Raw genomic sequence first — 25,239 nt, 5'->3', positions numbered from 1 at the left:
GATTTGTAAAAAAATCGTAATAAAAGTGGACAAGGAATGTGGGCAACAGCTTGTAAGTAATATGTTATCCGATCGAAACATCACAACCGAACTTACGAGTACGTTACGAACATAATGTTGTCATAAAAATTAAACTTATCAGTCCTGCAAAAACGATTAAGATTGAATCGACGATTGATCTGTGTAATATCGTTTGAAAATGCCATAAACAGATCATTTGAAAGCTTAAATAAATATATATATGTAGCTATATCTCGCTTAATAAATATATATAGATATTATCTCGCTCTCTCTAAGCTTGTATAAATATATATAGCTTATATCTTGGATATAAATTTTATAATCATACGAAACGCTATGAATTACTGTAACTTCATAGCTAAGATTAACTCGACTGTGAGATGGTGATGGTGGCTAAGTTTGTTGTGGGCTCTTCTTAGACCAGGGCGCGTTTGGAACCCACTTACTCGTAGCTTTAGTTTTAAGTTAACGAATGCAGTTATCACCAATACGTGACACTAATGATAATATCTACATGAATAAAACATTTTTGAATTTTGAATTTTAAATATTTAGGTCATAGTAGAACGTGTATTGCTGAGTATTGAATGCAGTTTGTATGCTGAAAATAAAATATTTGATGAAAATTAAAATTTAGGACAACTGTTAAGTAAACCAGGCTAATTAATAACTAAGCGCCAAAATGCAGAACTATTTTTACCTGGAGTTCCCAAAAGAAGCTACGCGTGTGTCTGTGGTAGTAATCCCTCAATGGTATGTACTCTACGGGAGTCTTCTGACTTCCGCTTCTATATCTATTGAGGTATCTCTCCACTTGCTTAAAAAACCATTCGGAATACCACTTGCCGATGCGGTTCAACTGAAAATAATGAAGCAAATATAAACACTTTTTTTATATACATACTTATATATACTACGACAATACACAAATCGCCATCTAGCCCCAAAGTAAGCGTAGCTTGTGTTATGGGTACTCAGGTGAGTGGTGACTGATGAATATACATAAATCTTACATCTTTAAACGAACAATTCTCGTATATATATAATTGGAATCTCAGAATCGCCTCCAACGATTTTAATGAAATTTAGTATACAGGGGTTTCGGGGGCGATAAATCGATCTAGCTAGGATTAACTTTTAGGTTCCGGTAATAATCGATTTGGTGCAACGAAGTTGAGATTCCACCAGGTGAGATTGCAGTCAAGGGTTAACTTGTAGTGGAGTGGAAGATTAGTTAGGTAGTGGTTGTCAAGGTTTGTCATTTAATAAATAAACCACTACCTAACTAATCTTTCATTCCGCTACAAGTTAACCCTTGACTGCAATCTCACCTAATTTAACAGCGATTTAGTGTTCCGGTACGATGTCGCGTAGAAACTGATTAGGGGTATGACTACCATAGTCCCTAACAGGTTAGCCAGGTTAGGTTAGTCAAGGACTGCAATCTTACCACCAGGTGACCACCCCTAATCAGTTTCTACGCGACAGCGTACCGGAACACTAAATCGCTTAGCAGCACGTATTTGTACTTAGCATGGAACAGTCATGGCCACAGCCTCCCACCAGTACAGGCCAGAGAAAATTCAGCCCATATTGCCCCTGTCGGGAATCGAACTAGGGACCTCCTAATTAAATTCACAGCGCTCACCGTTGCGCCAGGGAGGTCGTCAATAAGCAACCAATTAACGTCATTTTAGTTGAAAGGATGTAGAGTAACAAAGGCTTTTTACAAAAGAATCAAACAGGGAATTGATAAAAAACCGTAATAGTCTATAATATTCCGATTAGGAATTATTAATATTCAAAAAAATAACGTCAGTAATATCAAAATAATAATGGTTGGTAGTAGGCTTCCAAAACCAACATATTTGTCGCAATCCGACCTCTTATGACGACACTGTACCTAAGCCATGTCGAGCAACGTTTTATTACGTTGTCAAATATTCTAAAGAAGTTATTCCAAAAATATAAAACCACCTAAATTATAGGCTATATCCTATCAAACACAAAACAAATATCACACGTTGATGTGATATTATATGCTTGATCTCCACCAACAGTTATAGACAACATATACATACGAGTATCTACCTAATGTTTATAAACTGACTACTTGTTTGACCTTCTACGCAGGACAACTTACGTTTCTATTAAGTGTCATACATATATTTTTATTAACCAAAGAAGCTAGATTTTTCCGACTTTGAAACATTCTAAAAGTATAAATTTTATTGCAGTACGGTCTCGTGATTTGGGGGCTAAAAAACATCAGGCCTGTTCTTAAGGTTAGCCGTACTGAATCATAATCTGGTATTTTTACCGTATCTACGACATTAGTAATACGCAAAGTTCTTTAGATTTCTTTTCACCTTGTATACAACCCAACTTTTTGGCATTATTACAATACGCGTATTTTTGGTCTAAATTAAAGTGTGATAATCACCTTTCCGTCATCACCCACTTCTTCAACCATGTCACCCGTCATCACAACACCAGTGTCTCTAGTAAACAGCAATGCTTCGACGAACTGATGTGGATCTTGTTTAAGCGACTCCTCTCTGAACCGATTCCCTAGCTCTGGTAAACTCGTATATGGATGGTATTCTAGACGTACGTATCTGAAAAATTACAACACGAGTTTATGAATAAAATGGTATATTTTGATGTTAGACATATATGTTAATTAATCGCAGTTTACCTAGCTCGCAAAACATAAATTGACACTGAGCCTAGGTCTCCAAGCTACGGAGAAATATGTTGTTCTCTCAATAGAAGCATTTTTATGCGTATTTAGTCAATTCAGCTACAGATCTTATTGTCGAACTTATTATTTAAGGGTGCACCTTATAAATGAGAAGCTTTATAAATGTTTGTTTTGATGCAGGTATCAGGCTGCATTATTTCTGATATATTGCAGAAAATGCTATCGCGTTGATTTTTTTTTCTTACGAACAGTTTACCTTTACTGAACGAATAGAATCATAAGTCTCGGAAGTCCATCATGGAATTAAACCATTACTCAGAATTAGTAGGTACACTTTATATTAATAAACTTACTTTTTAGCTGGCACGACTTTAATCAGCACAGATGTCAAAAATCCCAACGTACCGTATGACCATGGTATAGCGTAAAAAAGACCAGGGTTCAAAACCTGAAAAATATGAATTTAAGTGTCAAACAAAAGATTTTTTCCTCCTACTCCGGTATCGATCCAGGAATATACCAGACCCATTTAGCAATAACTATTCATTATCATTATTATATAATATTTTATTAATCTATTTTCCTCAAACATCGCTTAAAAAATTATTACGTATCTATTACATAGATTGTGTTAGTTTATGTATCATAAATATCTATCATACGTTTATACCCGCGGCGTAGAGGTGTTATCATCCCAAACATACATACGCAAAGTCACAAGGCCTCCATGGGATAAAGCCTATATATGGGATATGCCTTTCACATCAGTCAATGTATCATCTCTTGTTTCAAACGTGTCTCATTGTAATATGGACCTTTGAAAAGGTAGATCGAAACTGCAACGTTTCCTACTAGATGACGCTACAGTCGCTATAAGACTGATGTGAAAGGCATATACTAATTTCGGCATCGACGGTAGGAGAACCGTAGCTTAATTGGTGAAAGCGCTCAGGCCGCGATTGCCCGAGAGTCACAGGTTCAAATCCTGTCGGTTCCGAAAATTTTTATATGCATTTTAAATTTATAAAATTAAAACATTATATGCTTACATCGTTGCATGTCACAAGAGAGCCATCAGCCAGCACCAGTTCGTATTGCAGGCAGATGTGCTGGAAGAGGCCGTAGACGTGCGAGGAGGTCTCCACCCCCGTGCCCATCACTAGCCCCCCGACCGTGAGCTGGTCCAATTCAGGCACTACTGCAGGTGCCAAGCCGAATGTCGCCAGGGTTCTTGACAACTGGCCCATGGTGACTAGCGGCTCACAGCGGACTGTCTGAAAAGAATTTTGGTATGTTTGAAGCGGTTCTTCTTATACTGCATGGGTATTAAAAGAACCGGCATGTGTCGGCACAAAATGTCTTCTTCAAAAAGAAGAGAGACTTGTTTAGGTTTAGGCATATTTTTTAAGGTAAGGAATTTAGTACCTATACGTATTTTTGGAGGTAATATGATTAGGTTATTTTTATACGCGACACTGTGGTGTTTTTCTGTTTCTCTGTATAAATGCCTATGATAATATCGTCATGCGTAGTTAGACCGTATATATATCGTAGATAGACCGGACCGATTTTAATCCGTTTTTAGCGGTACTTTTAGGCAATGGTTACTGTTTATTGATCCCACATCAACTGGTTCGCGGTGTCTAGGCCAATTTGCGTTCGGAAGGAAATAATTTAAAAAATCTGCCATAAAATTTTTCCTACGCTTAATAATTAATATAAAAATAATAAATAATTTTTTTTTTTTACCGGCATGTGTCGGCACAAAATGTCTTCTTCAAAAAGAAGAGAGACTTGTTTGGGTTTAGGCATATTTTTAAGGGAAAGGAATTTAGTACCTGTACTTATTTTTGGAGGTAATATGATTAGGTTATTTTTATACGCGACATTATGGTGTTTTTATGTTTCTCTGTATAAATGCCTATGATAATATCGTCATGCGTAGTTAGACCGTATATATATCATAGATAGACCGGACCGATTTTAATCCGTTTTTAGCGGTACTTTTAGGCAATGGTTACTGTTTATTGATCCCACATCAACTGGTTCGCGGTGTCTAGGCCAATTTGCGTTCGGAAGGAAATAATTTAAAAAATCTGCCACAAAATTTTTCCTACTCTCAATAATTAATATAAAAATAATAAATAATTTTTTTTTTTACTATGACACTACTATAAAACAGAATAATTAAAAACTAAACTAAACATATGTAGGTAGCTTACTATTAAATTAAATAATAATAAAAGTAAGGATTTTAAATATCTATTTTTCATTGAATACAGAAACTGGGATTATGTTTTGACGTATCTACATTACGAAGTAGGTACGTATTTAGCTATCTTATATCTTTTAACACATATTAAATCTTTCAAAATGAACTCTTTAAGGTAAATATCTTTTATTAAATGATAAGATTTGTATTTCGTAATTCTCATGATAATATGTAAGTTACGTGGTGATTGGATTCGTTGGTATTTTAGTTAACAGGTGTTTATCATTAACTCGGTTCATTATCTTTTATCTAGGTACTTACGGAATACCGAGCGGCTGAACGGATCTGAATGAATTTTATCACAGAGATAGAATTTATTTCTGGAGGACTTTTTATCCCAGGAAAAATATACATTTTCCCGGTTGGTAGATTTGTTTTTGCTTTCCATAGAGCAAACATTTTTTTTTTTGCATCGTAATAGTTCAGTCAGTGAATGACATAGGCATAAACATACAAAGGAATTCGCGGGCAATTACTAGTATACTACAGTACTATCTAATAAAAAAGTTGAAGAGTTTTTTTTTATGTCAGAACGTGCTAATCTGCACTGGAACTAAAAGATGGAGTTACAAAAATAAATAAATATATACTACGACAATACACACATTGCCATCTAGCCCCAAAGTATGCGTAGCTTGAGTTGTGGGTACACAGATGACTGATGAATATTTTCATGAATAATACATATAAATACATATATGATATAATATACAGATAAATACCCAGACACTGAAAAACATTCATGTACATCACACAAACATTTTCCAGTTGTGGGAATCGAACCCACGGCTTTGAACTCAGAAAGCAGGGTCGCTGCCTACGTAGTCGGCCGTCGTTATGTAATAAAAGACAAAATTTCGGCATCTGTGGTATGAGATTGCGGTGAAATGCAGATTTAGGTAAAACATGCCGATTCCGAAATGATTTATTTATTAATTTATTTATTTAACATTTTATTTGTACACCACTATGAAGTTAGGAAAATAAAAAAATAAACAAAAGAAATACAAAGACAGAAGTAGAATACAAAAAGCGGCCTTATCGCTTAGTAGCGATCTCTGTCAGACAAATGAAAAATGTTAACAAGTATTTGAAATTTATAAATTGTAAATTTCCTGAAAGTGTAGTTTTAATAAAAATATAAAATATTCTTGATTTTACCATACTCTCCTTATTAACTTCCAGCACATCGACCAGGTTGATGTCAATGTTGGTAAAGTTCCTCTTGTAGATACCCTGACGGAAAGATATGGTCTGCCACGTAGGCCGTGCGGTGCAAAGATGCGTGGTACGATCGCCCGCCAGCCATTCTTTTATCTGGAAAAATATAATTAAACAAGTTACAGCAATCTAAATGTGTATTATTTTAAGTTACCCACGATAACCATCTCATATACACTTCAAGTGCCAAAAGGTGATGGCTTAGTGGCGTGCACTTAAAACATGCAAAAGAGCACTGCCTACCCTAAAATTGATAAATAACTCGTATAAGAGAAGAATTTTACCCGTTTTATGCAATTTTCCTGCTGTATGCATACTCTGGTGAGAAACCCAGTGCACGCCACTGCTTAGTAGTTAGAACCTCACTTTCGGGGGGACCGAGTTCGATCCGCGGACCTCACCACCAATTTTTTTTTAAATCGATTGACTAGCGCTTGACCGCAATCACACCCGAAGAGAAGTGATGATGCGGCCTAGATGAATCTTGATCGTGTTCACTGTTGATTTGAAGTAACCAGTTGCGTGCACAGTTGTATGCATAAAGAAGGAATATGTATAAAATGGAAAAATCCTTCCCCCTTTATGAGTCATGTACAAAAGTTTTAGGGTAGGCAGTGCTTTTGTGCTTGTACGAAGTGCACGCAACTGGATAGTATAGGAACTGATACTATCTATCTGTGCGGTGCGAATTAGTAACGAGGAAGCAAAACGCTTTACGATGCCTTGCAATTCGATGGTAGAACGGTGATGATAGAACTTGGAAGGATGGACTCCGGCGGTACATCCGCTTGGTTCGTCAATTATTACAAAAAAAATGGCATAAAAAGACATGTGATTACGATAACGATAATGATTTTTAATCAAAGTAATCAGCTAACAACTTTAACGATAAAAAATGTCTACCTGTCTTTGAATCTCCTTGACTTTCCGCTCGTGAGCCTTCGGAGCGCTGTTTAATCTGAACACTACGTAGTTTCTGACGGTCGACCAGATCTTCCAGGCGAAGGAGAGCGGCATCAACGTGGTGATGACCACAAGCCAGCGGTACTCTATTAAAACATACTCCAAGAGGGACTCCGGCTGAACGGCGTCCATCTTGAATATGGGAATCTATAAAATAAATCATTTATTATAATTTAAAAATACCCTACTTTACGGAAAATATTATTTTATATTATAGTAATAATATATACAATATATACCTACATGTCATAAAGAAGCCAGAAAGGAAAAGAAGAATAAAAAAATAAATGAACGGTACTGTTTAAAAACAAGCTTAAAAAGGGGGAAAAAAGTCAAATAAAAAAAAAGGAAATGCTAATAAATGCACATACTACTAAGGGGGTAAAAGGTGTTTTTTAGTAGCTGTTTAAAAATCGAACAGCTTCAATTGAGAAATTGAAGCTGTTCTGAATTGGAAAGGAATGATGTATTATGATCATCATCATCATCATCATATCAACCCATCCTCTCACAATAAAAAGGGGCCATTAGTTATTATATTATATTTTTTATATTATAAAGTCAAAGTCAAAGTCAAAGTCAAAAATATCTTTATTCAAGTAGGTGGCACTTTTGATGCGTACATAAGAATTACACGGTAGTGTCTAGTGAGGTGATGGCGATAACCACATTCGTAAACTTAAAAACTAAAGCTACGAGGGTTCCAAACGCGTCCTGGTCTAAGAAGAAGCCAACAACAAACTTAGCGGATGTTTTTTTTTTGTTATCACCATCTCACAATGTCATTTTAGTTATTAGAAGAGCAACCTGGTTAGAGCAATAATTTACACCCAAGCTTTTTTATCGATTACGTAGTCCTTTATACTGTAAGTGTAAGTATATTTTATTTTATTTATTATTATTAATTTTTTATTTTTTTAATTTATGCTTCTTATTTAAGTATTATTTTGTGTACACGATAAGCTTCTTCTTAGCTTCATGTAGAGATCGCTTTTAAGCGATAAGGCCGCCTATTTAACTTTTCTCCTTTATTTTATTTGTGTATATTTTTTAATGCTTGTTTTTTTAATTTGGTGTACAATAAAGTGTATTTGATTTGATTTGATGATAAGAGTAAAATTTACCTGACGTATTTATAATATATAATACATACGTTACGGTTATGTTTGATATGTGACGGTTCATGAGATATAGCCCGCTGGAAGATATACAGAGGGACGAGAAGATGGACAGCGGAGCAACAAGGAGTTTTTCTTTCATATTAACAGCAACAGTAGTAGTAGTAGAAAGAATAAGTAGTTCATGGCAACTCATGAAACACATTTTGTTGAACATCGAATAAATCCTTACGGATTTAGAATTCGTGATTAAATTTGGCTCCAAAATAATTGGCATTGATGCACATAATTCCGGAATAACATTATAATGCACATTTCCGAACCGTTTGGAAAATGTTTTATTTACTGCACTATTATTTCTAAATTAAAGGTCGGCAATCACACTAATAAAATAACTAAGTATACATCACCGGTAATTAGGTCTAGTGGCCGCGACGTACATCAGTCAACTGAATTAAAAACAGCGAACGACCATTGAAGGTCCGAACTTGGCCATTTATCTTGATTCCCTATTTGAGATAGTAGGTATCATTTAAAGAAAAGGTTGTAAGAACCATTATTCTCAGTAAAAAATCATAAGTAGCAACAAAAGTGCTGATGGTAATCGCGATATCAAAAGATACAAACCATGTTTTTTAAATTTAAATAAATCATTTAGGTAGGTTTTATTGCTAGTTTTAGGTTTTGTTTTGCGTTATAATATTAAAAGCAATCCAGCTTTGTTTATTTTATAATTTAAAGGAAATGAAAAGTGGGTAGTTAAAAACAAATGTGGAAAAGTCAGTTCGAGTCAGCGCTGGCATCAAGAACGGGTGTGTGTCGTGATGAGAAAAGAAAAGGAATTAAAAGATTGAATTGTGGATGCAAACAACGGAGTTTTATTGATCTATATAATATTCTCCTTACACTGGGCATTTACCAGTGCTTGCATAATAATTATATATGACGGCCGATTGACGCAGTTTGCAGCGACCCTGCTTTCTGAGTCCAAGGCCGTGGGTTCGATTCCCACAACTGGAGAATGTTTTTGTGATGAGCATGAATGTTTTTCAGTGTGTGGGTGTTTATATGTATATTCTAAGTATTTATGTATATTATTCATAAAAATATTCATCAGTCATCTTAGTACCCACCCATAACACAAGCTACGCTTACTTTGGGGCTAGGTGGCGATGTGTGTATTGTCGTAGTATATTTATTTATTTTATTTATATTGATTTATTGACCACATTAGTTCTTACAGTAACAAACAAAGTGTGATGACATCCCTAGCGCAGCGGTGAGTGTGCTTTTAAGATGGAGGTTCCCGGTTTGATCTCCAGCAGGGGCAATTTGGGAATTTTGAATTTCTGAATTTTTTCTCGTGTGGTCCGGTGGGAGGCTACGGCTGTGGCTAGTTACTCTTCTTTGTCGTAACACTCTTGCCAGAGTGGTCGTGGCCATCACGGTGGGACAATTTAAATATCACTTGCTTTAAACGGTGAAGGAAAACATCTTGAGGAATGCTGCATGCCAGAGAGTTGTCCATAACGTTTTCAAGGGTGTGTGAAGTCTAACAATCCACACATCGCGTGATAGACGACGGCCCCGTGCCCTGGAGTGACGTGAGGGCGTCCGCGATTTGACATCACACAGGTTATTAGTACCTAGGTGTAATTATTCGGTTGTTACGAACGTACGTAACCTTCGCACTAACTTGGTATTCTCTGGCATTGCTGTTTAAAAATACTTAATCTTTTCAAACATCATAAAAAGGACTATTTACTTTTAGGACTGTTATACAATAATTGGATTGGTGTAATTAAAAAAAAAAGTCTAACATTTCCTGTCCCGAGGACGGGTTACGTACGCTTTTGCTAATTTTACATTAAGAGGATATTTTTAAATTTTTTAATTATTTAATTTTATTATTTAAGAGATTATTTCTAAGTTTTCACATTTACCTATGACGGTACATGACACTACAGTGAGATATGACACACTCACATACCTATGACGGTACTCGAGCTGGTAGTGGTACCACCCACTCACAGACAGAGCCCTAAAAATAATTATGGGCACCCTTTACTTGTTGATATACCCGCTCCATAAAGATACATAAACGATATTGTTTCAACGGTTCTGGGTCAAGCAGAACATATAACAACGTATGATAATATCAACGACGATATTGACCAAGGCCTTAATGGAAGGAAACCACGGTCGAAACTATTTATAGCTGGAAGTTAGAACTACCTAGACCTCGCGACCTAGATAGGTCTATTTTTACAGAGCACACAATCAAAATTGGTGAGATTAGCTTATTTAAATTCGAAATAAAAAATTCAAGATTTATTTATTTCAAGTAGGCCTAATATATCGACTTTTGAAACGTCAAGTACGTCTGTTTGTAATGATTCTAGCACCGATTCGCAAGGCAGAAACTCTGCTACTAATAGTTCTCCTACAAAGAGAATACAATAATATTTTAAAATTAGTAGATACTCAAAGTGCTTCACAAATGTACCATATTATTTAAAAGTAAAAATGTTTGCGTTAAAGAAAAAGTTAGCGAGCGATAATACACGTTTTATAAGAAAGAGCTTACATTAACTTAACTGAACGGTATTTTGTACATGTTCAATAACAAGTTTTTTAAATATTGGTAAACTTTTAGTGTTAACCATTATCTCAGGTTAATTATTGTACAACAGCACCCCCTCACACAGTATGCTTTTATTTCCATAATTGGTTCTAGTTTTAGATAGTAAAAATGTTGTATTACGTTTTCTTAGATAGTTTGCGTATGTTTTCGTTTGAGATCGTAATTGCGAGAGTATATTATCTGTGCTTATTTTTCTTATTAAGGTGCAGGTTTTTAATGCGTATACTTAATTGATTAATATTAAGAATTTTCGTCTCCGTACACAATTTTTTTGTAGAAGTTAAATAGTAATACTTATAAAGAGCTTTAATAATTTTATTTTGAATAATTTGCATTTACTTAGGTATATATTTAAAGCAATAATTGACGGGCCAAGAAAATGGCCAAACTGACGGTAAACTAAAAACCATAGCCAACCATAGCCTAAAAACAGAGTAACATTTAGCGAACATGTTCTATGTTCATGTCCTACAAAGTGTCGCCTTGTGTCCATAAATCTGAAGCGTAGGTGTTAACCCTCATGTGGTAACCACCTTTTAATTACCGGTAATGTACCTACCCCTTATGTGGCTGTAATTACCGGTAACGTACCTACCTGTAACCACTCTCTTTAGAGCTTAGGTACGTCAATGTATGTTTAAAAGATGCAATCAATTATACAACGTGTAAATGAAAACCGAAATATTACATCACAGGTTTAAGATTTACATTATTTACTGTCTTTGAGACTTATCCGTGAAACCGAAACGCTAATAGATTTTGAGTAAGCCACTGCCATAGTTTTTACAGAAAGAAATCAGATACAGCCCCTAAAATCACATAACATCACGTAAAATTAAAATGAAATGATTCCTGTCACTTTATTAGTTACGTGACGCGTAGCGTAGGTACTGTGCGCGTTTCGGTCTTTGATCTTCAATAGGTTTGTTATGAGTAGAAACTTAGAATGCTATGAATTAGTTTGTAAGGAAAAAAAAATATGCTCCTTTTGATTTAATATTTTTACAATGTGTAATTCCTTACGAAATATACTTAGGCACCCTTCAACAGTATTTCGTAATTCGGTTACACGCTTTTTTTTCACCATAAACCATAATCATCTGCTTAGCTTACGTTCTAAGCAATTGACTTATCACTCGTTTAAACGGTGAAAGAAGAACACAATGAGGAAACATGCATGCCTTAGAGTTCTCAAAATTTTCTCAAAAGGCGTTCGAAGTCCACCAATCCGCACTGGGTCCGCGTGGTGAACCGTTCACCGTTCAACACGCACCATTCTAAATTTGGGAAGATACCCGTCGCCTATAGTGGGCCGGTAATGGATTGATATGATGATAAAGGCTTATTATATCACCATGCACTTCCGCAAAGTTATTTAAACGAATTCACAGAGCCTAGCGAGGTACGTACCTGTACAACTGTTCGCGTCTTGGATAGCCGCTCGCCGCGTACAAACTGCTTAGCAATTTTATCACACTCGAGTTCACGGTCACTTATCGATCCATTATTGATAGATAATTCATACGAACAGAAGTCTCGTAGCTTTGGAAATGATTTTTTACGCAAGTGTAATGTTATCGCTTTGACCGCTAGGGATGTATATCTATGTATTCTATAACTATAAAACTCTTCGTCCTGACTGACAGACAACCTAAAGCTGCACGTAGTAAATTGAATTTCTCAAAGAATATTCTTTGAGCGTATGTTAATTAAATTATCACTTGCTTTAACGGTGAAGATAAACGTCAGGAGTAAACATGCATGCCTGGATACAATTTTCCATTATTCCAAAGTCCTAATACTATTTCCAAAGTCTACCTATCCGCATTTATCAGGCAGGCAACGACCAAAACCCTTCTCATTCCGAGAGGAGACCTATGGGTACAGGGTATGCCCTGTAGTGGGCAGCACAGCTAACATGGGTAAGAGACAATTATCTCCCCGGGAAAAGAATAAACAATTATCTCCTCCCATAGCTTTATCAAATAGGCAAACAAGTGGAAATAATATCTTAATAATATACTCGTATGTGTAATAATAAACGGGGATAAACTTCTCATATTGCATGTTCCCTTGCTTTAGCAGGTGGACAAGTTAATTATATCCCTTATCAGAGGATATAATCGGGGGATATAATTTTTGTGTGCTAGCCCTGTAGGATGGAGGCATTTTCATGACAGGCTCTTTAAATGTTTTGTTTTTTTTTTCCATGTCTTTTCCATTTTCGCTTGGTAGTTGATCCCTAAACATTTTGTGGTCAATGTTAAAAATACGGCATTTCTCTAATGTGTAATAGAACCGTTTGTTTTCCTGGAAAAGCTAATAAACAAATATAGAAAAATAGATAGTAGACCCGAAATAGGCAACAAACAGATACACTTTTGCATTTATTACTAGTCCAAAAAACGTTAAAAACTGAAAAATACCCAAGCGACGTCGCGGACAACAACTTGTAGAAAATATATCAATACTTACGTTATTGAAAGATAGCGTACTCGTAACGTATAAAAATGGTGTTTACAAAGTATTTGATTTGGAAATAACTGGATCATACAATTATTTTTGCGAGAGCATTTCCTTACCACAACTTACTTTACAGGCAATTTTCCTAATTCTGGGATAGATACTTAATATTATTTCCTCTGTAGCCATTTGTGTGGGTCTACACAAATGGCTACAGCCTAGGGCAATATGCTATGGCATTCAAGCGGAAACGCTAGCAATAAATACCAGGGTACAGGTGATGCTAGACCGGAATTTTGCTGGGAAAGATATACTGATTTGCAGTGACAGTCAGGCGGCACTAAAGTCGATGGACTGCACCAAAATCACCTCTGGAATAGTGTTGACTTCAAAACTATTCCAGAGGTGATTTTGGTCTAAACTAGGCCTAAATAGCCTAGTTGAGAACATTAAGGAGAAATCTCAGGCATTCATTACTTACGATGTTTTCCTTCAACATTTTAAGCAAGTGATATTTAAATTGCTTAAATTAAAACGCACATAACTCCGAAAAGACAGTGGTGCGTGCCGCACGAAAGGAAAGCAGAAACCTTACCCACTAGGCGCCGCGTCGCTTTGGGTCCTCCATTTCGAGGGAAGCCAAGCCAAGGTCCAAGCTGGTCTAAATTGGCGGCCTCAATCAGATGAGACTCGTGAAAATTTACTATCTCCATGCTGAGTCTAATCGCACTTAAATAATTAATACTAAATAAATATTGTTAGTTGCTGGGTTAAAACTTGATGATGATAATGATATATTAATACTAAATCAAACAGCGCCTTTCTTCTGCAGTTCAAGTGCGAATTCTTAGTTTCTTCGTCACGTGTCCAGGCGTAATGATGACGTGTCCATTGAGCGACTTGTGGTTCAAGGTAAAGTAGAAGGTACCAGAGCACGCGGAAGATCACCGATGAGATGGACGGACCAAGTGAAGGCCACAATCGAGGCTCCTCTACATGAATGCGCAAGAAAGGCATCCGTTAGAGAAGAGTGGCGAAGTATTGTCAAGCGAGCCACAAAACCCAGATGACGACCACGACCAGTCTGTCAAGACTGAAACGACTAAGAAGAAGAAGAAGAATACTAAATAGGTATCGTATGTACAAATTATATTATATTTATTTTTCAATAACTGCTGATTGAGCTATCTCAATATAGACAGAAGCATCCAATCTATTGAGAGCCCTCTACAAAAATTTCACGTGTGCCTACACAATTTGTCACCGCTATACCAGAAGTTGGGTACGCCCAAGTAGACGGGTACGGAACTGGTGGGTGAAAGCAGAGCGGTTGGCGCGATTTTCGTCGGCGATGGACGGTCGCTAGTTGGAGCGTCTTTCTCGTCTCGTCCTGATATTGGCTAGAGTGCTGTTCCGACACGCCTCTGGCTGTCTTCTTTGTCACGTATCTTCTGGCGGAGTCGCGGTTGTGTTTTGTATTTTTGATGACCTCGCAGCGCAGCGGTAAGCGCTGTGTTTTAAATTAGAGGTCCTAGCCCCTGCAGGAGATTTGGGAATTCATTATTTCCTAATTTTCTGTTCTAGTGGGAGGCTTCGGCCGTGGCCAGTTACCACCCTACCGGCAAAGACGTGCCGCTAAGCTAATTAGCGTTCCGATCGTGTAGGAACCGATTAGAGATGTAGGGTTAAATATCGCGTACAAAGCGCTTCGCATCTTCGTTTCTGACGAGTGAATAGGCATCTTCTAGGCAAGCGCGCTCCACCTTAGCCTGCATCATCGCTTACCATCAGGTGTGATTGCAGTCAAGCGCTCGTCTATAAACCTAAATATATATAACTGCGATACTTGCTAACAGGTTAGCCCGCTAGCATCTTAACATCACTTACCACCGGTTAGGATTGCAGTCAAGGGTTAACTTGTAATGAAAAAAAAGTGTTGGAGCAGCGAGTGGTTTGACTCAAACAAAACTTGCGCGTCCACGTGTCGTGGGGGCTATGTCGATTTTCCCAAGAAAAAAAAAGAGTTATGAAGACACGTAAACAATGTAGAGGTTAAGGTCTTTATAATGCATTTTTATAAGACAAAATGGCGGTTAAACGAAAAACTGACGTCGATGAATAACAATCACGTTGACTTATTCATAAGAATCATTGGTTAGATATTATTTTAAAATATATTACTCTAGCTATTGCCCGCGTTCGTCTGCGTTTATTACTCTTTTTTACAAATCCCGTGGGTAGGTACGGTTTGTTTTCTTAGGTTAAAAGGTTAAAAATCAAGTTGATTGGTTGTTTTTAAAAGGAAAGACAAACAAGCAAAAAACACACTTTCGCACTTATAATATTAGTAAGGATTGGTCTTCTTGAAAAAAGAACCAAACTAACCTAAGTAGCTTTTCGAAAAAATTGAGATCAACTGACTGTGGAGCTTCCAAAGTGGTGAGCAGAATGATCTTATAAGTGGGAAGTCCCGGATTAGATCCCTCAAGCATTTTTAGAGTTCCGTACCAGAACAGTGCCAAAGAGACCAAGTACCGTTACTAAGCCTCCGCTGCGCTTTCTGTCCGTCCGGTCCGTCCGTCTGTATGAACAGTAAAAGAAAGAGTTGAAATTTCCGTGGAATGTTTTATTGTTAATATTGTAGCTAGCACAGAAATAAAAAAAAAAAATGGTCATCATACTAGACACGTATTTTTATATTAATAATGTTAGTACTATATTTGTATCGAAGTTTTTGCCAGTGCCATTTATGGCGCAGTGGTGAGCGCTGTGTCTTATAAGTCGGATGTCCCGAGTTCGGTCCCCGACAGGGCTTTATCGCAGTGGGCAGCTTTTGTGCTTTCTGAGTCCAAGTCCGTGGGTTCGATTCCCACAACTGTAAAATGTAATGTTTTTTTCAGTGTCTGGGTGTATATCTGTATTTTATAAGTAAATTATGCATAAAAATATTCATCACTTATCTTAGTACCCATAACTCAAGCTGCTCTTTGTTTGAAGCTCGATGGCGATGCATATAATTTGTTGAAAGCTAATTCAACAAATTATATGCATCATCGGTAGTTTATGGGGTCTAAAACAAATAGCCTATGGGTAGATTATGGTCTAAATGATTGCGGACTATGGCATTGTATAGAAGTTTTTGAGAAAATGAGTGGGAACCCCACACCCCTGATAAAGACCGGAGGATATTGATATTATTTTCGCATTTTTTGAGAATGTAGTCTATGTGAGCAATTCCGTTTAATCTACTGTCCAAAAATACACTCAGGAATGTGAATTTGCAAGCAAGTGGATTCTGTTGATCTTCATAAACAATAATGGGCTGGGGTATTTGCCTGCCTTTCCCTTAGCTATTGACAATGAGAGCCCATGATCTGATAACCATTGGCCTTAATAATATAAAGCAGTGTTTTAAGAAACAGAAATTTCATCCATGGAGTTTGAACTAGAACAAATGGCAATATCGTCAGCATACTGTAAAATGTTGCAGAATCTGTTGACAGACAATTCGTGGTCATAAGTGTAAATGATACAAAGAAGGTGCTAAGGACAGAGCCCTGAGGAAGGCCTTTCCAGGTAATTCTGGGGGGTTGGTTGAGTTAGTTCTTACAATAATAGACCTTACTGAAAGAAGATTGAAAATTATTTGTGTCAGTGTCGGCGGAATGCTCAGCTGTTTCAATTTTTCACTGAGAACCGGAAGAAGAACGTAATCATACGCCGCTGCTACATCTAAGAAGACAGCCATAAGGTTAGTCTAGTTAGTCCCGTCATTTAAGACACAGATATTCAATTTATCTAAAAGATTGACAAAAAGAGTTGCAAACCCATCAAAGGAATGGGAGCCCATAGATGTATGGTTGGCATTAAAATCCTCTAACATCAGAACTGGTGAAGTATAGAGGATAAAATATTTGAGCAACGTTGGACGGTAATGGGTTTAGACCAGAATTTCAATAATAGTAGTGAGAGATTTGGTAAGAGTAGGGATCAGATTATCATTAGAGGAAAGATATGTGTATATATATGTGTGATCATTGTTCAGAGAATACCCATTGCCCAGGGAGGATCCACTGCGAGTGATATCATTGTGTGCCTGTCTATCGAACCCCTTTCTCATTGGAGCTCTTGGACTGGGAGGACGAAAAACAGTTTGTTTATATGACTTGGTTGGCACATGAGGTAAAAAAGTGTATTTTGGAATGGTTCTGTTGGAAAATGAAGTAGGACAAAACATTCCTTTTGCTATATCAGCATTAGAAAGGCGAACTGGTGGAAACAGGGATGAAGCATCTTGGTAGGACAGGTTCTCATCCGACATCACTATTTTAATTGACTGTTGATTGAGTGCTCTGGACAATTTCTATCAGTTGCTAGGTGTTTACCGGAACATAACATACACACTGCCTGATCGAGGAGAACACTGCATGACTCACCAAAATGGGATTGGGAGCATTTAAAGCATCTTGGACTGAAATTGCACTGGGCCTTAACATGTCCAAAGCGGCAGCAGTTAACACATTGAACTGTCGGTAAACGTAGGTCTCAACGGGTAAAGATGTATGGTATGAATATATTTTGACTGGGAGAACTTTGTAACAACTACTGATTGCGTTGGGACCCAGGTCTCACTGCTTTCATTTTCTTGTTTTCTATTTTACCTGCTGAAGGGTCGGACACTTCAGGGGAAATCAACACAATAAATGTGGTCGTCACTTACATATTTTTTGGAGCCTCTGACAGAGAGGGATGTATATATTGACTTTGAATGGAGGGGGACGCTAACGTAGGATCACTAATTAATTTTTTCAGATTAGATTCTACAGTCTTGTATTCCCCAACAGGTTTGCGAGAGGAAGAGGGTTGCGCTGTTTGAGGGCATTGAGAGTCATATTGTGAAATGGTTATAGTCTCTCCCGGATCGAGAGGCTTATCCACGACCATCTTTACTTACCACGACCAACACATTAACCTTAAATCCAACCATTTTTAAATTAGAGCGCCATTGCCGCCATTTTTTTTTTACCAGCTGTTAGCTGAGACACTAAAGTGTACACAGATGATGATAATAATAATAATAAATAGACGATATACCACAGGACTATAATTTGGGGAAAGCTGAAAAGGAAAAAGTATCTAAAGACTTGGTCGTCGCTCACGAGATTACCGCCATTTGGAGTGTTGAGTCGGCCGGTATTTTTCCGATCGTAGTTTCAGTCAATGGTCTTCTCGCAAAAAGCTTCGACCGACCTCTTAAGAAGCTTTCGCTTGGTTGTTGGATCAAGGGTCGGATGCAGAAGGCAGTAATCCTTGAAACGGCGCGTATTGTGAAGAGGTTCCTCACTCTGAAGCCCTTGCCGCTGTTTGCTTGGGCATCCAAAAGCCCGGAGGGTGGATTTTTTTTTTCTTAAATTAAGCATTGTTAAGAATTTAAACAAAATTGAAAATCAATAAATGATAAAAATAAATATACTATAAAAAAAGTAGTTTTTTTAATTACAGCTTGTTTACAAATAATCAAGAAGATATTTTAATTATAGGTATTATTATTTATTATCCATAGCCATCATACTGTTAGCTGTAAATTGACACTAAATATATTTTTTATTCACATAAAATAAAAATTATATTTAGGTAGGTATTATAACAATATGTTTATCACAATAATTGTTGGAGTTTGGACTACTTTTACACTGTTTACAATTTGGATATAACATTGGAAACTTCGTGAGAAACTGGTATGACGGTACCCCGACGGGCGACCGGTTTTCTAGGCGCTGTGATAGTTAAAATCCCATCCGACGACAAACTCGATTCCACAGATTCCGGTGGACAGCCCTCCGGCAAGGCGTACCTCCTCACAAAGTGCCGGGAAATATAACCATCCTCATCCCTTTTCTCTTCATGTTTTCCCTCCACTATAATAAACCCATCCACAGTTTTTACAGTAATCTGTTGGGGTGAGAAATCTTTAGCTTGCAAACTTATCCGATACTTGTCCTTTTCTTTCTTTATCGTTGATTCGTTCCTCCATGTAAAATTCTCCAGCCAATCGATAGAACGTAGAACTACTTCGTCTCCAAATATAGGTTTTGTAGTCTGCCACAATGACATCGTTGTTTAGGTAGCAACTTATTTATTTATCACTTATGATATAATCAATTAATAACTGATATTACTCAGATAACACTTCGTGTTTAAAAGGTCAATAAATAACTTTGAAAAGTAAGAAGGTTACTAAATTTAATAATTCTAGAACGTTCCAACAATGTTAATAATGTAATGTAAATAAACAAACCGCAGGCCACACTTTACTATACACAGCTGATAAAAAATGAATGAAATAATCTGGATTCTGAATGAACGAGCAGTCAGCTGCTAGCACAGATAAAAGAAACGCAGGGTTGCCAACACTTACCATTATACTCAATAGTTTGAAACCAGCGCGAAATGACAGGAATATATTATTATTATATTTTTTGTACAGCAAAAGATTTTTGATTCCTTTGCGTATATTGTATAAAATTAGAAATCAGAAATTTTATGATTCGCAGATTAATGTATCTGTGGCTTTATTTTCATACCGGATCTATGGAGGGTAGAGGTACCTCTACTCTAACAATATTTATATTTGGCACTTCTTTTAAGAGTTACCCTGATGCAAATGTGGCGCCATCCTAATTTAATACATTTTGACGACACTTTTTCATATACACAGATGACTCTCCTTACCTCTACCCTCCATTCTTAAAATGAACTTTTTTACCAGTGGATTGTACTTCTTTGTTTGTGTTTATTTTATTTGAATACCAATATAACCTTAGTTATATACTTATTTTCTTAGTTATTAACCTGAATACTCATTATAGGTATTTATAGTTTTATAGAACTTGGTTTATTATTAACAGTTACTACAACTTTTGCATAACATGTTATGGTTTTAGAGACCGCACTGTGCTTGCAGAAGTGATATCTATCTGCGTGCACCTATGAAACTCCACGAGCTAGGATACAGGCCTTAGGACTGGGATAATGACGGATGTTACTTAGCGTTACTCAGGAGGCAACTAGATACCTTGGTTTTAAAATGTCTAAGTTACTTGTTTGATTGGAGTTCCATTGGGACTAACATAGCAAGTTGCATAAAATATTGAGCTATACGAAGGATTTATCACTTACAAGAAGTAAAACTCGAAAAAAACATTTGTAAGCATCTAAGTTTCCACCTTCTTTATTGATGTGTTGAATAATTTTTTTTTTTTAATTTTTGCTTTGACAAAACCTGACTCTGAGCATAGCCTAGTTTCTATGGATGCGCTCACTTGCCAGATTTCAAAGCCAGATGTAGGTATGAGTTTTATCTTTAGAAGTAATAATATCTCACTTCGCACTCAATAATATTATAGGTCAATGGTACGAAGATAATATTGATGACGTCCCCAAACGATGTTCGATATCATTCATGAGTAGTCATTATCATGCCCGAGAAAATAGCAGTTGTTACTGGAGCCAATAAAGGACTCGGCTTTGCCATAGTTAAAGGCCTTTGCAAAGAATTCAAAGGTCCAGTTTATTTAACATCTCGAGACGCGGAACGCGGCAATAAAGCCTGCAATGAGCTGCAGAAGCAAGGTTACAATCCTAAATATCACCAGCTTGATGTGACTAACGAAAAAAGTATATCTACTTTCTGTTCTTTTTTTCGTTCTCAAAATAAAAAGATTGATTTGTTGATAAATAATGCTGGCGTACTGTTTCTGAACGACTCGAAAGAACCGAAAGCTTCTCAGGCAGAACAAACTTTACTCGTAAACTTTTTCGCTTTAGTAAACTTTACCGAAGCAATTTTGCCGTTGGTTAACGAAAATGGGAGCATACTCAATATAACGAGCTCCTCTGGACACTTATCGAGAATACCATCAGAAGAGTTAAGGAAAAAATTCATTGATCCAAATTTAAATTTGGAACAATTGACTGTTTTAATGGAAAGTTACCTGGAATCGGTGAAGTTAAACAGAGATGGCGCTGACGGATGGGGTGATTCTCCCTATGTAGTTTCGAAAGTGGGTGTGAATGCATATACCTTTATGTTAAATCGCCAACTATCTGATCAAGGTACGTATCTATTTATATTTAATTTATTACAAATGAAACCCTTTACAAAATAACGTGCAACAGCGATTTTCGAAATATAACTCAGTAGGTATCCTTCCCGGCAATTGCTTACTCTAATGGTGACCATATGGAGTGTCATCAACATACAAAAAATTCTATAGACAGGTCGATGAGTATAGACACTGTAAAATTATGCGTTTTGTATGAGGACGATTGGTAACGAAGGGCTGAAGTCAAAAGCAATACTTGCGCCCTAGTTTTAAGGCCTCAATATCTATACGTATCATTACAAAAAAATGTTGTGATACTAATCGAATCTATATCCGATTAAACTTCGGTTAGCAGAAGCGACGGGCATTTTTCAACCCGTTTCCTGCAAAGACATCCACTAGACAGAAATTGTTATTACTGGCTGAATTTATGGTAGTCCAGCTCACAGATAATACAATAATAACTGCTAGTTAGTTGCTGCTGCTTGGATACGTATTTCAGCTATGCTTAAACAAAAAGCAAATTATTAAAAAATAAAGAAACAATAGCCCCAAATTAATAATAATTATTTCAATAGAATCTGAAAAATTCAGATTACAGATTGATTGAGTATAGGTAGTGCTATTCTTTCCCTACTCTTTCCTACAGATAATGCTGATACAAACTTCAAGGCTTTTGCTCAAGATTTTAGATTGGACAGATTAACAATTTTGAAAGAAAGAAAAACCATTTTGTAACAGCAATATTTTTCAGGTATTCTCGTAAACTGCTTTCATCCCGGCTACGTGATGTCCGATATGACCCGAGGGGCCGGCTCCGTGACCCCTGAAAAGGCAGCTGAAGGGGCTCTGGAGTGTGCATTGCAACCAGCGGGCGGGGGGTTGTACGTGTGGCATAATGGGGCTATAGTGGAGTGGGACGGACCGGATCCTCGCGGGTTTATTGATGGGAAGAGCGTGTGATGATGGCGAAAAGGGGGCGGGTTGACGAGGCATTTTTCGCGCGTCACACATTAATTAAACAAAAAGTTTGGATTTCAGACTATTTTCAAATGCATTTTTATAGCTCCAGTCATATTTTTTATTATTGTTATGATGTAGTTGTACTATTGAATAAAATTACTTAATATTAAGCAACCGATGCCGATAGTGAAAAATTGCCCTTACCAACCCTCTTCCTTTGTTATGTTAGATGTCATCTATACATATAATAAAACTGTAACTGGAAGATTTCTGTACATTTAATATATTTTTAAAATTTTAATCGGGGGATGCTTATCGATACTGAGTCCAAAACAGATTTTTATTTAACTTTTGTCTGTCTGTCTGTCCGGGCATCACGTGAAAACTACTGAACGGATTTAAATTAAATTTGGTATAGCGGTAGCTGGTATCCCAGGTCAAAATATAGGATACTTTTCATCCCGATAAATAATAAGTATCCTCTGGGAAACGGGATGAAAATTTTTATCAATTTTACTTCATAGCTCCGTTAAATTTGGACCAATTTTAATCATTCTTTTTTTTGAAAGTGTATACTAACAAGCATGCTTTGTCTAATTTTAGTGAAGATCTGATAAATATTGTCCGAGATAAAAGGACATAACTCTTCACAGATACAAGCAAGTCGTATAGTTTCATAAATATTAATTTTGAATATATTCCTGCAAATTCCTTTTTATACTTATAATTCAAATTAAACCTATCGCTTAGAAGTTGCGAAGGGTATAGAAACGCAATAAGCAAGAAAAATGCAGCGGGCCGCCCGGCCGCGAATAACATAGTTTTGAAATCAAATCGGACCTGGTAGGTAGCGCTGCAATTCACTTCTAGGTTTTTTTTAAGATATTAAAACCTCTAATAACCGATTCGGTGCAGACGAAGTTTCGCGGGTCAGCTAGTTTAATAATATAAAGTTATAAAAATACTGCTATCCTTTTTAGAAAGAAAATAGTAAAATGGATTGCTTTTACACCTGTCAATTCCGTTGTACACAAATCCTGTACTTCCGGTCCGATTGACCGGTCTCATTTTAGACTGGTAAATTTTTTACATGTTAGAGATTTGTGTCGAACAATTATTCTATTATAAACTCCGATAAACTCAGGACAAATATTATTGTTCTTTTCAAACTGAGTCACATACCCCGCTGGACGGAAGACGTTCGTGCGGATCGTGTCATGCAACTAAAACTTTCTATCTGACCTGAACTTGAATCTTGGGTTTCTTCTTTTGCTACTTATAAATTTAAATACAAGTTATTTATTTCAAGTTGGCCTGTAATGAATATGATTTGCAACGTCAAGTCTGTTTGTTTCTAGTGAATCAAAACGCAGATTCTGTCAAGTGGCCGATTCTGGCAAGAAACTCAACAGTAACTTTTAAGTTGATACAAACTTTACTTCGTCGTAAAAATTAAGAGACATATTACTCCGATGAATAACCAAGAACGACGTCTTCTGCACAGTTTGATCAGACTTTAACCGAGTGTGGAATAGAAGGATAATCAAATCGCGAATTGTTGCAATGTGAAGCTTACGGCTTTCTCTAAGAATTTCACAAGCATGATAATCCTTCCAAACACTTTATCAGCAATAGAATTTGTATGACACAAATGTGGAATGCCTTGCCTGAAGATGTACTGACTGTATTACTGAATCAGTTTAAGTATAGACTGGACAAACATCAAAAATACAATGAGGACAAGAAATGATACTCTATAGCATCAGTAACAGCTCCTATGTCTATTATATAACAATAATAATGCTTTATCTCATAAAACATTACATTACACTTTAGGGGCCAGAATTAGTGTTGCGACGCGTTAAAACGCTCCCGTGACCCAGCCACCAGACGACGAGTTGGCATACCGTGGGGTTCATCCGGTAAAAGTCCGACATAACTACTACAAATCCTTGGGTGGGGTAATATCCATGAGGATTCCCAAGGGCCCTGATCTAGTGGTATATTTATAGTTTAGTCTAATCGCGACTCAGCGCGAAATTGACAACTTCTTAAAAATTCATGATACTCGTATATAGATAGATAGATAGATAAATTCTTTATTGCAACAGAGATAAAGATGATAAATATCCCTATCCCTATCGGCCCTATATTAATACCCGCCATTCAATCCGCATTGCTTATTTGACAAGGTGCTTCTTACTAGAACCGAGGTGAAGAGACAGTGCATTGACCACACCTCGTTTCGTGGATGGATGGAGGGTTTAGGTTTTAGTTATATGTGTAACTCATTTTAAAATATATTGCTTTCGCGTCCTTCTATTCCACGCATGCACGCACTTGTGATAGTAGAAACAAATTCTTTTTTATTTACTTAATGTTCGTATACTCTTATGGTCCAATTGTTTATCTGAAAAATTTATTACATCGGACCTTTCTGCCTATTGAGAAAGGCGTTGCGTGCGTCAATGTGTGACTCGGACTACTTTATAAAAAGTTACTGTATGAATATATTTGTCAGGGTAATTTTTTTTTATGTAGTTACGAGATTGAAAAGTTAATGATATTTTTTGTGTTTTGTATACTTACCTATACTGTGTTAAGATCATCTTCGATGTTTAAGTTTTACTGTCTTTTAGTACAAACGTAAAGATAATAGTTTTTTTTATTAAAGATTTAAAAAAAAAACAACATCTTTTATCGCTCCTCATTCCATATTTTTCCTTTTAATTCAGACAATTAGCAGGTAGTTTTAATTCAGGTGT

The 25,239-nt window shown here is 36.6% G+C and overlaps 3 protein-coding genes across 4 annotated transcripts in view; 1 reads left to right on the top strand and 2 right to left on the bottom strand.

The window, feature by feature from the left end:
* LOC120634679 overlaps positions 1–12,379 on the bottom strand; it is a 44,117-nt gene extending 31,738 nt beyond the window's left edge. The window contains exons 1-7 of the mRNA XM_039905443.1: positions 12,354–12,379; positions 7,122–7,328; positions 6,159–6,314; positions 3,775–3,999; positions 3,079–3,173; positions 2,465–2,639; positions 722–880 (exon numbers count right to left, since the gene is read on the bottom strand). Of these exons, the coding sequence (XP_039761377.1) occupies positions 722–880; positions 2,465–2,639; positions 3,079–3,173; positions 3,775–3,999; positions 6,159–6,314; positions 7,122–7,313 (1,002 nt within the window). The 5' untranslated portion in view covers positions 7,314–7,328; positions 12,354–12,379. The remainder of the gene's footprint in view (positions 1–721; positions 881–2,464; positions 2,640–3,078; positions 3,174–3,774; positions 4,000–6,158; positions 6,315–7,121; positions 7,329–12,353) is intronic.
* Positions 12,380–18,914: 6,535 nt separating this feature from the next.
* LOC120634489 (protein lethal(2)essential for life-like) lies at positions 18,915–19,740 on the bottom strand. Its single transcript, XM_039905132.1, has one exon. The coding sequence runs from the start codon at positions 19,518–19,520 to the stop codon at positions 19,104–19,106; it is 417 nt and encodes a 138-aa protein (XP_039761066.1). The 5' UTR covers positions 19,521–19,740; the 3' UTR covers positions 18,915–19,103.
* A 457-nt stretch (positions 19,741–20,197) lies between these two features.
* Positions 20,198–22,776, top strand: LOC120634663 (carbonyl reductase [NADPH] 3-like). 2 transcript variants are annotated; one of them, XM_039905400.1, is made up of 4 exons: positions 20,198–20,275; positions 20,351–20,612; positions 20,813–21,521; positions 22,266–22,776. In XM_039905400.1, exons 3-4 carry the CDS (start codon positions 20,885–20,887, stop codon positions 22,472–22,474), a joined length of 846 nt encoding a protein of 281 aa, XP_039761334.1. In that variant the 5' UTR covers positions 20,198–20,275; positions 20,351–20,612; positions 20,813–20,884; the 3' UTR covers positions 22,475–22,776. The 2 variants fall into 2 exon arrangements, with proteins under 2 accessions (XP_039761334.1, XP_039761335.1); XM_039905401.1 differs by lacking the exon at positions 20,351–20,612.
* Positions 22,777–25,239: the final 2,463 nt, after the last annotated feature.

This window comes from Pararge aegeria, chromosome 24 (assembly GCF_905163445.1).
Source record: "Pararge aegeria chromosome 24, ilParAegt1.1, whole genome shotgun sequence".
NCBI classification, from domain to species: domain Eukaryota; kingdom Metazoa; phylum Arthropoda; class Insecta; order Lepidoptera; family Nymphalidae; genus Pararge; species Pararge aegeria.
The sequence above is the reverse complement of the archived record's forward strand: the minus strand, read 5'-3'. Positions and strand labels throughout refer to the sequence as shown.

What these genes read in the sequence shown, in the direction of transcription:
- LOC120634663 (XM_039905401.1), top strand. Translation starts at nt 20,885, where the DNA reads ATGCCCGAGAAAATAGCAGTTGTTACTGGAGCCAATAAAGGACTCGGC. An exon ending in TCGCCAACTATCTGATCAAG is followed by an intron (nt 21,522 to 22,265) that starts GTACGTATCTAT and finishes AATATTTTTCAG; the next exon opens with GTATTCTCGTAAACTGCTTT.
- LOC120634489 (XM_039905132.1), bottom strand. Translation starts at nt 19,520, where the DNA reads ATGTCATTGTGGCAGACTACAAAACCTATATTTGGAGACGAAGTAGTT.